General features: G+C 44.7%; 1 protein-coding gene across 1 annotated transcript in view; it reads left to right on the plus strand.

Moving 5' to 3' along the window:
- The window catches only part of LOC8034745 (probable RNA-dependent RNA polymerase SHL2), a 46,017-nt gene that overhangs the window by 19,592 nt on the left and 13,600 nt on the right, over window positions 1–12,825 (plus strand). The window contains exons 6-8 of the mRNA XM_029968705.4: window positions 4,051–4,227; window positions 8,533–8,679; window positions 12,427–12,551. Of these exons, the coding sequence (XP_029824565.2) occupies window positions 4,051–4,227; window positions 8,533–8,679; window positions 12,427–12,551 (449 nt within the window). The remainder of the gene's footprint in view (window positions 1–4,050; window positions 4,228–8,532; window positions 8,680–12,426; window positions 12,552–12,825) is intronic.

The following is a 12,825-nucleotide window of genomic DNA, read 5'->3' on the forward strand; positions in this document are numbered from 1 at the left end:
CTTTTGTTTTGGGTGAAATGGAGTAGGAAGTAGATTTCTTGTTTCAACCCATCAAGATATTTTCTTTATTTTTTATGCAGATTCCCTTTATTACACTTTCCTTATAGTATTTTATTAGTAAATTATTTGAAGGCATGAGGCTCCTAAGTTTTATTTAGTGTATTGCCCTAAAATTTAATCGGAAAAGCAAGCATTTCAGTATGCTATTTTCCTCTAAATTGTGACTGTATGTGAGTCTCTTATTCTAGCATTAATTTCGAGCTACAAAACTATATGAATTCTTATAACCCATTGATGTACTCCGACGGTGTGTTATGTAACCTGGGCTTAAACCATTTTTACCATTCAAAAATACTGAGAAAAGAAAAGTGTAACATTATCGCATAATTAACTTGGCTAATGTATACTATACATGCTGTTCTAGTGTGGACACATCCTTTGGACGTGGAATAGATATTTGCATGACACAGCCCAGGTTACATAACACATGCATCAGATGGGCCGGTGTATTTCTGACACAGACTATTCTGACAGACATAGGTATGTCTAATTGATTCCTATTGCTCAAATAGACATGCACAATTGGTTTAGACATTGAATGATTCGAGGTTTCCACTAGTCAAGGAGGCATTCCTATTTGGCCAACAAAACTTTTTGTTTGACTGATAAAGATTCCTAATGGTCCAATAGAGTCCCAATGGGACCAGTCTAAGTTCCTATGGGACCAATTAGAAATTCCTATAGGCCCAATAGGCAATCCTATGGCACCGGTACACGCTCCTATGGGACCTATACACGCTCCTATGAGACCGATACACGCTCCTATGGGACCGATACACGCTCCTATGGGACCGATACACACTCCTATGGAACTGGTACACATTCCTATGGGACTAATAGAACTTCCTATGGGACCGATACAGATTCCTATGGGATTAATAGAAATTCCTATCGGACCTATAGAAATCTCTATTGGTTTGATACAAATCACTATTGATCTGGTACAAATCTCTATCGGAATTTTTTCTAGGGGCCTGTGCTGATATCGAGAGGCCTCTCAGGGAATCTCACCACTCTCTGCCTTTAATCTAGAAAAGGGTTTCTCAAATCTTTCGATCTCAAGGATCCCATATCTGCGTCGAACGGGAGCCAAGGAACCTTGCTCTGTCTAGGCATTGGTACACCGAAGCTTTGCAGATGCCTGCAGACCTTGTAAACAGTAATGTACAAACTAGGGAGTCATTGGCTTTTAATTATTATTAAGGGGGGGCTCAGATTTGTTGAGATGGTGCTTGAACTGGAAAGACACTTGGTGGCAGGTGTGCTTGAGGTAATTAAGGAGCTTGGGAAACCCATAAATGTACTTTAGGGCAGGGGTTCTCAAACGTTTTCATCTTAGGGAACCCCAGCAAGCCTCATAAAGTCCCAAGGACCCCCCCCTGCCCCCTTGTTGTTGACCGATAATACTGGGCAATAAAGGCATTTAGATAGTGAACAAGAGTTATTGCACTGACAAAACAAGACAAAATGAAGGACCTGGGGGACACAGATTTTATGGCAGCTGGATTGAGACACACAGATCGATAACAAACTTCACATTATTAAGCCCGCCAACTTCGAAGTATGGGAGAGTTGCCCCCATAAAGACCACCGTTAGGGAGTTCTTTTGTGCCGCTTGAGATTTGGTCTTTCTCGATTGACTCACCTACACTTGCTTTGCGGTGAAGATGTAAAGCTCTGTGAAAAGTGTGGGAAAAGGTTAACTGTCCTTCACATCCTGTGGAATTGTAGATTTTTTGATCATCAACGTCGAAGATATTTTCCTGAACTTTTCAGAAACCACCTCCCATTTCATCCTTATTTCTTGCTTGGCGATAGACTTTTGGTACCATTTGCTCGCGTTTTAAGTTTCCCACATGCAATTGGCTTTTTGCACCTGATATAGATAGATAAGTAAGTTTAGACGTAACTGCATGCTAGGCTCTTTAAATTAACTTTCTTGGCACAATATGGCCATAGTCGCTCTTGCGGCATTAAACCCCAATCATCATCAACCTGGTGGACAATGTGAAATGTATAGAATGTATACATACTGTCGAGACCGGTTATAATGAAGTCAACGGGAATCGGAAATCACTTCGCTATATCCGCTATTTTGTTATAACCGACTTCGGTTAACAAGGTGCAAAAGGGAATGGGAAATTGTGATCGCTTCGCTGTAGCCGCTTTTTCGTTATAACTGGCTTCGACAGTATTGGTACGAAGGGTGAGGTTGCTTTGCCCGCAACACCAACTCAATCCATGGCTGAGTCCGTGGAAGGTTTAACTAAGGAGAGGGGGACTGAAATTTGGGTGCTCACGGAACCCATGAGACCACTTGCAGAACCCCTGTGTTTCGCAGAACCTAGTTTAAGAACTTCTGCCCTGGGGAACCCTTAGTTATCCAGAGTACACTATCTGTAGTTATGGTACTTATATGTCTGTACACTTTGGTACTCGAGTACCCGTGGGTACTTAAGGTACTGAGTACAGTGCTCAACAAAACGAAATGGACCAGTCTCTAGCGAGACCACGTGCTGAGTTGGTTCATTCTGTTTCGCTGAGCAGTGTACCTTGGGTACCAAGGTACAGTGCTAATCACACTTGTATATAACGCCCGAGCGTGCGGCTTTCTCTGGGGAGCGCTAGACTGGTGGCATTCGTGGAAACTAAGCTAGTCACGTGGTGCAACATGGAACGGCCCGCTCGAGGGGTGTCCTGCCCACTCTATCAGCTGGCGGCGAACGCGGAAGGCTGCTCGCAGCACGCTTCGTGCTCGCCTCTGACCGCTTATCTGACCGTTCATTGCTTGCGCGCTGTTGTGAGCATATCAACAGTGTTCTTTTTTCCGCATGTGGTATTTTTTTTTCAATTCCAATTTTTCCCATTTTTGATGACGACATCGTTGATACGCCTTTATCGTTTGTTTATTGTTCGAGCAATGATGTTTGTAAAAAGCGTGCGAGCAGCCTTCCGCATTCGCCGCCAGCTGATAGATTGGGCAGGACACCCCTCGAGCGGGCCGTTCCAAGTTGCGCCACGTGACTAGCTTAGTTTCCGCGAATACCACCAGTCTAGCGCTCCCCAGAGAAAGCCATACGCTCGCGCGTTATAGACAAGTGTGATTAGCACTGTACCCTTGGGTTCCTAGGAACTCAGTTTTAGGACCCATGATCTAGAACAAAGTTTTTTGGATTACTGTGCTTTGTTTGGGTTAAAGATTGCTGCGCAGCAAAAGCTACAAGAGAGCTCCGGGTTTTTAGCATCCCTGCAGAGCATGTGTGCTCGTGCAGCACATGCGTCGTTCGGGACAATGTGTTTGGGACAACATCGAGCAATCGTGGCGAGCAGAGAGTGTGTGGAAGAGCCTTGTCCTGCTTCCTGCAACGAATTGTAGGCAACAAAATGGCGGCACCCTCAAGACTCGGGTTGGGGAGTGTCAATATACTCTTCACTGGCTCTTGTCGCCCCAAGGATCGAGAGGTCACTCCAGTTTCGTTTCTAGCCTCGACATGATTTTTAACAGTAAAGGATTATCGCCAAAATTTTTTCCTTTCCAGAACAGATCAATGTTGCTGTATTTCTGGGCCACGAAACAATGTGATCTTTGCCTGTGCTTTGTGCAAACCAGTTTTTTTTTTTTTTTTTTTGTTTTAACATAGAGGAGTCAGCATTGTTTTATAATGGCGGAAAATTTGAATGGAGGCTGTGTTCTGTCAAGTGGAGACAGCCACAAAAATACTTATTACCTGCTCATTCACTGCACTTGAATGCATTATGATATGCTGTAACCTACTTTGGGCAGAGAAAATTCCTGCTGACTTAGACTTGCATAATGCAACATAAATATTTTGCTAAAAAGGATTTTTGGGGAACGTTCATGTTGCAATTCTACTCATGCACATAAAAAAAGAAAAAAAAAGATTTGTTTTTGGAGTTGAGCGTTTTTTTTTTAACTGCCCGTGGCCATTGCGGCATTGCCAGAGGTCTGTCTCTCGCCCCGTTTTGCAGACGGCCTGCACACCAAGAGCCGCATTGCTGTGCCACTGAACAAGGGCCGCAACATGCTGGGCGTTCTGGACGAGACCGACACCCTGAAGTACGGGCAGGTGTTTGTGCAGTACACCGCACTGGGGCCGGACACCGAGGGGCAGGACGACGGGCTTCCCAAGACCCGCATTGTCAGAGGTGCGTCGCCCAAATGGCCGACCTGCTCGCTTTACTACGCGGTGTTCCCCTACAATCTTTACGAGGCCTTTGTTGCCACAAAAATAAACTATGAGTCCCAAACACTCATTCTCGGCCCAAACATAGCGCTAGTGGTCCAAACCAAATGCCAAAGTTTCAGGACTAACTCTTATCTTAATAAAAAATCTTAATCAAAAGTTACAAGTGATTTTCTGAAATTTTCAATGGGAAAATTATCAACATTGTAAAACCCGAGACGTAGGGCAAAAGGAGAAGAAAAAAGGGGACAACATAGACACAGGTCTCAAACTCAGCTGAACATTTATTCCCCCAGCCTCGCTTATAAGGACAACAAACCATCATTCCTCGGCGCATAAAAACTCTACTTTTTAGCAATAAGAGCTTTATTTAAATTGAAAAATAAATATCTAGCCCCATTCCTCATTAAATTTCAGTTCAGAAGCATCCACAGCAAAGAATACATTCAGTGATTCATTGAAATGATAGATTTCCTAAAACAAAAGTTGCTGCAAAAAAGTGAAACTGAGAAAAACCTGTTCGCAGTTTCCACACCACTACATTTGCTTTTACTGGTGGTGGTGGCAACCAAAAGCCACCAGTAGCATAGATGGTGCCTTCTGCTTACACCCGGTCTCCAACATGGCTTTGCTAAGAGAGTCCGAGCTTAAGATGCTTTCTTTGAGTGTTATTTTGTTGTCGGCATGTGAACATTGATTGTGGATTGTGTAAGGAATTGGGTATGCTTGCAGTACACGAACCAACATCAGCTAGCATAGGCGGGGCAAGCATTATCGAAATACGAAGCAGACAAACCTACGTGACTTTGTATAAGCGAATGCTGGTTTTAGTCAGTTTTGTGTTCAATCAGGGTGGGCTTTTCAATTCTTGGCCGTATGCATGGCCTCTTCTGCGTGAAAGCTGGACTTCTATGGTGTTCTTGCCCGAATAGAGTTTACTCTCGAACAAAGATATTTAATGTACTGAAACTGTGAAGAAATGCTCTTTCTAACGAGAGTATGATCATCATTCTAGGGCGTACCGGTGCAAAGCTACAGCAGTTTGAAACTAGGAAGCAGAAGTTTCACATTTCCAAAACGTGGTTTTGCATCGTTGGCTTACTGAAAATGTTTGATTTCTCTGTAAATACTTCAGATATCGTAATAATAATTTGCAGGAGTGTACAGCATTAGTGCATGTGGAACCACAATACTTAAAAATAGGAAAATTGTTTTTTTTCTCAAAAGTTTGGACTTTAACGTGCCTAAATTAAGCATTCAAACGTCGCAAAATGAGTATAAAGTGGCGGAATAAAAAAACTTAGTATACTTGCATTATTTATTTATCTAGTTTAACCCTAAAGGCCCTTTTGGGCATTATATAAGGACGATATGATACAAAGACTGCTATAACTACTGGCTTGTCCAAGTATGCATGTTGTTACGATTAAAACGTGCTTGCAAAAGAAAGGATTGGACAAACTTTCCTTTTTTGCACATGCTTCATGTAAAGTTGGCTCCTGTCGATCAATAAATACTCCGAAAACACCGTTAAAGGAAGTAAAACAAAGTCCCGGCCTATCTTTTGTGTTAAATATGCTTGTCTGACTACAACGAATTCCTGGTTAGCAAACATTTCTGTTTAACAAAGCAATTTTGTGGCCCTAAAAAGCAGAAATGGCTGGTATTACGATTTTTCTAGGTGAAAAATAATTGATTTTATGTAAATTCGTCACTCTCGGGTGAAGTACTGTAGAGAAGAAAAATACCGTGGCAACGGCGATGGTTGAAACTGCTGCCTCCTTTGGAGGCATTAGATGAATTCTCAGTTTTAAGTTTAAATAATTTCTCAGTGTGCAACCTTATATCCAGATGGCGCTACATGACTGTGTTTGTGCGTAGGAAACCTTTACGCAGCAGCGTAGTCGCGTAGTGCCATCTAGACGTGGGGTACGCTCACTACCAAATTATTTGGACCCAAAATCGAGAACATGCCGCATGGAGGCAATGGAAGCAGCGTGACGGAGACTGCACTGTGTCTTTATCATACTTTTGTGTAGTTTTGTTTTGTTCACGTCATTATATATGCACCACTCCGCTCCAAGGTGAGTTCTTATCTTTGCTCCGTCCAGGCCATACTCCCTTGTTTTGTTATTTTGCATGTACGTCGGCAGATCTGAAAGGACCTGCGGAAACAGTACATTATAGTCGGTTGCAAGCTAAAAAAAAAAACCGGAAATGCCTCTCAGAAGAAAATGTAATCCTACGCCGAGAAACGCCAGCCAATCGTTTTCATGACGTCGTGGACCAATCGCGATCCTTTTGAAAAAAAAAAGCTCAACATGGCTGCTGGCCTTAGCAACGCGACGCTAGTTTCTCGTGACAATTATTCTGCTTTTTTGCACAGTGTTTTACGTGCCCGAGGTTACGCCACGAAATCTTAATGGTATCGGCTTGCGTTTGCAGCAGTTTTTGCGCGACAACGTGAGAATCCAGCGACGCCATAGCCAACGAAAATTTTGAAGCGGGCGTGAGGCTTAGCACAGCTGAGAGGTGAGAAGCTACGCCGGACGTCGTCTGCTTCGTTGGATTTCCGTCGACACCAAGCAACCGGCTGACAGTTTTACAGACCTCGTTGACTGTGAAGTCTGGCTCGGTATGTCGCGTCTGAACGTAAGCGTTCAGGATCAGCTCCCGCTGGGCGCTGTTCAAAACCCGACCTCACTTGTGCTTCTTGAAGAACCGCTTTGGTGTCGCCGGTAAGGCTGCACCAGGCTGTTTCGTCCAAAAAGAATCGGGGGAATCGCTTTCCGATGTCACCTCAGTGGGATCCATGACGGAAGACAAAGAGAGCGGGGCGCGGTGGTGGTGTCGATGACTTGGGAGGGTGCCGATTTGTCAAAACCCGAAAAGTATAATTATTCTTGTTTTCTATTTATCCAACAAAATAAAGGCACACATTTCGTGCGCAAAGCCCACAAAACTAAGTAAATCACTAAATATTTATTATTTGAAGGAACAACAAGTGCTTCGCTTTCCCTCAATCGAAGGCGCTGGAAGACGGTATGTTAGACAGTATCTTGGACAGAAAATGAATTGGGAAGAAAATGAATTGGACATGACTTTCTTTCTTTACTAAACAGCTATTTCGTTGACAAAAACTTATTCCAACTTATTTAAATGTCCTGAATGAAATAAATAAATATTGTAGTAGTTTAAGACACGTTTCCTGGAGGAAGAAAAAGCAACGTTGCTAGCGAACTACTTTCTTGACGGCGGAGGCACTTCAGATGGGCGCAATGTGCTTGTGAGCTAAAAGATTGTTTTTAGGTTGCATCCGACTATAGTATATAAAAAAGTGTTTTCGTCGGCAGTTGCAACTTTTTTATGCTGTCTTGGCATTTGTTCGACCGACACCCCCATCTTCACCAGGATCCAAGATTCCCAATCTTGTTCGATCGAGGGGAGGGAGGGGGGTCCCTTATGAGGGATCCGCGAGCCGCACTTGGACCAGCAAAGAGCCGCATGCGGCTCGCGAGCCGCGGTTTGGCCACCCCTAGTATATGGTAACTTATCACAAAATTTTTCTTTGCTATATTCGTGGGAGCCGCTCAATTTCTTTCACTAAAAACACAGAAATACATTGAAGAAGTGCAAACGGGAATGGGAAATCACGATTGCTTCGCTATAGCCGCTATTTCGTTACGACGGACTTTGTTATAGGCGGATGCGACGGTATACTTTGTTTCATTATCACTCGGCAAAGATCAAGTGCTACAGCTCCTTTGATCCAGTCAAGGAGGTGGAGCAAAGCACATAACGGTTCTCGACGGGAGTGCACTCCATTGATACATTTTCGGGGGCTTCACTCTGACGTTCTGATTGGCCCACTGGGACCAGAGGCTCCATTTTTTACGGTACGGTGAACTGGGGTATATATAGTTACTTCAAATTCAACGGTTGACTTCTTAAATATTCGTCTTAGCCGGCAGATTGCACTCGTATTTGTAGCCCGTCGTCCAAATGGGCCATAGCATCATGGTGCTGGTGCGCATCTCTGGACTGATGCTAAAGCGCATCCTTGCAAGCCGTCGTTCGACTTCCACCCGAGAACGTCGTAAAAGTGTCACGCCGTTGCCTGCTGCGACCTCGGCGGTGGCACAGGAACACAGGTGGATACCTGATCCTGCGACGTCATTTGTTGTCACTTTGGGATTGCTCTTGATGCATGGGCGGGACGGGACGCTAAAACGCTCCGCCCAGACGTCACGTGAGATTTTCTGCGCAGGTGCCGTCCTGGTGACCAAGTGTCCCTGCCTGCATCCCGGCGACGTGCGCAAGTTCACGGCGGTGGACGTTCCGGCGCTGCACCACGTCAAGGACTGCGTCGTGTTCCCTGCCAGGGGTCCCAGGCCGCACCCAAACGAGATGGCCGGTGAGTCAGATGCATCGGGAGAAGCAGCGGGTCGAGCCAACTGCCGCGTAAGTCCAGCGAATGTGGGGCCCTGCGTTGGTCGGCGCTTGCCTCCAAGGTTGACGTCGGTCGCTCTTAAGTCTTTGAACTGGTGGGGTTGTTTTTGCCTGTGGGACGTGGGATGAAACCCCGTGCCGGGGCTTCGTCCCACATGCCAAATACAAACTTCGGTCCGAGTAATGCGGTAGCCCGCTTTATAAAATATATGGTGCGACATCGTCTGCATCTATGGGCACATCATTAATAATGCCTACCGTAAAGTTCTGAAAGAATGCCCACCCCATATGAAGAGAAAAATTGTGATGCCAACCAAAACTTTATAAAATATTAATGATAAACACCCTGGTGTTGCATACAAATCACGTGACGCTGGAACTGATACCGCAGATCGCGGATACTGCAAATTCGCGTTTCACAGTGCGATAAACACACGGAAATTCGCTACAAATTACTGTGTTACGGGAAAGGATACCGCAGGTTGCGGACGTAGCAGATTTCACGGTGTGAAAGATCTGCGGAAACCCTGCCGAGAACTTGCATCTCACGGGGACGAATATTGCAGATGCAGCAGATTCAACTTTTATGGTGCAATAAACACGCGGGAACCCGCTACACACTTGCCAGTCATGGGAACAGATATTGCGCGTGCAGATCATAGACAAAAATGTGGGAATCCGCTACAAACTTGTACCGTATATACACGATTGTAAGTCGACTTAATTGTAAGTAGACCCCCCCCCCCCCCCCCCTTACATAAAAAAAAAAAAAAAAAAAAAACTTTAGATGCGCATTTTATTGCGAACATGTGAGAACGGTAAAGTATCTCGTTTCGAAAACCCAGCCTCCAACACGCGATCAATGCCTTTTGGCATACTTTGGCTGCGCATGCGCGCGTGAGGTGCATGAGATGGCCAGGCGGTATCGAAACTAGGAAGTTCATGCTGGAGGCGGGACAGCTGAAACTGCTCCGTGTCATTCTCACTCTGTCCATGATTAGACCACGATTGGTCTGCACTGGTGATGTCAGTCCCGTTGTCATCACTGCTACATTCTCAAAGCACGTCGTCGGTGTCGTCCAACGAAATCTCCCACTTTGCAAATCCGCGCTTGCTCGGTGATCGCGTTGCACGCCCCGGGTAGAGATTGATTGCGCGCTTTTGTGGCGTACGTTGCAAGTCTGACCTCCAACTCCAATAGGCATCCCCACCTATTCAGACTTTGGCCTGTGGAAGCCTCTTAGTTTGCCGTCACGATTTAAGATCCTGCGCCATTGCAGACTCCACTGGACATCACCCGCTCTGACGGGTCGAACTTGGACCCAACAGCGCAGTTGTTGGTTGCTTCTGGATGAAAAATGGCCATAAACGAGCACGAAAAACCTGAACTGCCCTGATCACGAATGACAATACAAAAAAACATAGTTAGCGCTCCAGCATGATCTCGACACTCGATCAAACGAAATGCGATCGTGAATCGTGCGAGAAACAGCGAAAAGAAGCCGCTGGGAGTGAGGTGAGCCGGTTCCAGTGGCTTTTGGAGTGGCTTAGACAAACAGAGATGTCCAGCTATTTACAATTCTTGCTGTATGCAGATAATCTTTCTTTATTCCGAAAAAGAAAAAAAATTGTGAATGATGAGTGCAGGTTGTCAGGGCATCTCTGCCTAACCTGTTCTCTTGCATAACAGCCACAGTTTAATTTTTAAAATTTTACTGAAATGTAGATATCAGCATTCACAGTTACCTTTGTTTTAAATACAGCGGGCGCATGCATGCACCATCCTGCTTTGAAAGCGTGCTTTTCTCCTAAGCATGCGATTGCGACGTTCGCGCTTTGTCAAGTGTTGATCGCCGCGGGTTACCCCGTTGAGTGCACTTTTTATCGAGCATTGGTGCACTGCGGAAAAGCAACACCCACGGAGCTCGCTTCCGCGGGTGTTGCTTCCTTGCAGTGCACCCATGCTCGGTAAGAAGTGCGCTCAACAAGGCTAATCTTCCGCAATCAACACTTGGAAGAATATGAATATCGAACTTCATCGGAAGCTAATATCAAATGGTGTATTATTAGAGTGCAGCTCTTAGGCGCCCTTCTCCGGGTTTCGCGGCGTCGCTGTCGGCGTAACTTCGCTAAATTTAGCGGGGAAAAATGACGTCGCACGACTTGGTGTCATGTCACCTATGAACAAATTCAACTTCTCCGCTAGATTTAGTGAGAAAATTGACGTCACGTGACCTCAAGAGCATTTCAATTCCCCGCTAAATTTAGCAGGGAACATGACATCACATTACTTGGTGTCATGTCACCTAGGAACAAGTTCGTTTCTCCGCTAGATTTAGCGAGAAAATTGACGTTACGTGACCTCAACAGCAACTCAATTCCCCGCTAAATTTTGCGTGGAACTGAATTGCTGTTGAGGTCATGTGGCATCAGTTTTTCAGCTAAATTTAGTAGAGAAACTGGGGGAGGAGGGAGGGTATGGAGGAAGAGGAGGGGAGGGTATAGAGGAAGAGGAGGGGAGGAATGGAGGGGGAGGATGGGAGGGTATGCAGGAGAAGGGGAGGGTATAGAGGAGGAGGAGGAGGTATGGAGGAGGAGGAAAAGCATACCCTCCCCTCCTCCTCAAGAGCTGCGCTCTAATTTTGCATTGGAATATTTGCACAAAACTAGTGAATTTGTTTTGCTGAAATCGAAGAATTGTCTAGCAAGAAAGATTTATATCAGGTTGAACATGAGCAGAAAGCAGCTTTCTTTCTCCCTTCCACTTCGTTGGCCAGTTATGCAAGGTGACAGGTCTTAATGCAAGCATAAGAGAAAAAGAACTAGAAAATTAATCTTTTATTGCAAGCGAATCTGAACAGAAAAGGAAATCGAATGAACCTTTTTAGCTAATTAAAAGATGAAGCTGTTTTCGTTCTATTATGGTCAGGGTTACATCAATAAACAGTTTTTAATTAAATTGTACTTTAAATCTACAGTAATTCTTTTGTCCGCATAGTTTTCGGTGATTAGACAGATTGATTGATTTACCATGTTCAAAAATACATGTAGTAATGTTTTTTTCTAACTACAGTGACTTCAATCAAAATTTAAATCAAAATAATCTGATTTAGTGAATGTAAAAAAAAAAAAAAAAATTTGATTTTTTTTCTGGCATGCTGATTTCCTTGACTGTCCCTGACCCTAATCAGTGTTTCCCCAGTAAATTAATTATATTTTGCAAGCTCTGTGTGCACCTCAACTGCTTTACTGTATCAATGTCGAGACCGCGGGATTAGTTTCTCGCGCATAATTCAGAGAATGCAAGCATTCCTCGATATTCACACGTTTATGAACCCCTGTACATTCTGAGTGAGGAGCATGCTATGAATTTTCACTAGATGAAACTGACCACTGAAATGCAGATTCTACAAAAAGTGCACCTAAATGGCGATTTTTCTGGCTGTATTAATGCCACCATATACGTGGCTTGCGTTGATGTTACATCGGCAACCACTCTGCTGGCCTTGCTGCCAAGCATGTGGTGTTTTCTGCAGCACACATTTCGCACCACTTCATTTGTTTCTCTCCGCAGTAACCAGCAGGAATGACCACCAGCGTGGTGCGACGATGTTGCCTGCAAGCCACATGTAGAATTGTTCACGACACTTCGTGCCTTGTTTGCCATAGGTGGGAACTAGCGGTGTGCTCGTCTTGGCAAACCTCTGTGCAGGCTCCGACCTTGACGGCGACGAGTATGTGGTCATCTGGAAGAAGGACCTCCTTTTCCCGGGGCCAAACAGGAAAGCGATGGTCTTCAGCGACCACTCTGCAACGTGTGATGCCAACAAGTCCCTGGTGCGTTCTCACTTACCTTGCACCAGATTTTCCAGAGAATCTAAAATTTTCTAGAAAAACCTGTGAAAGCTACGTTCATGCGGCCCGTGCAGGCGAGTTATATGGCCAGGGAGGCATAACAACAGGAGGCTAATCATCGCAATAAGTAGGATAATTGACCAGAATTTGTTAATTAACTTTTTATTTATTGAAAATAAACATATAGGTATGGTTCCAATTAGAAGCTTGCTTGGCATCATTGAAAATCACTAAATCGGTAAAAGTTACAAGGACT

The sequence above is a fragment of the Ixodes scapularis genome, unplaced genomic scaffold (genome assembly GCF_016920785.2).
Source record: "Ixodes scapularis isolate PalLabHiFi unplaced genomic scaffold, ASM1692078v2 PGA_scaffold12__126_contigs__length_90152505, whole genome shotgun sequence".
NCBI lineage: Eukaryota > Metazoa > Arthropoda > Arachnida > Ixodida > Ixodidae > Ixodes > Ixodes scapularis.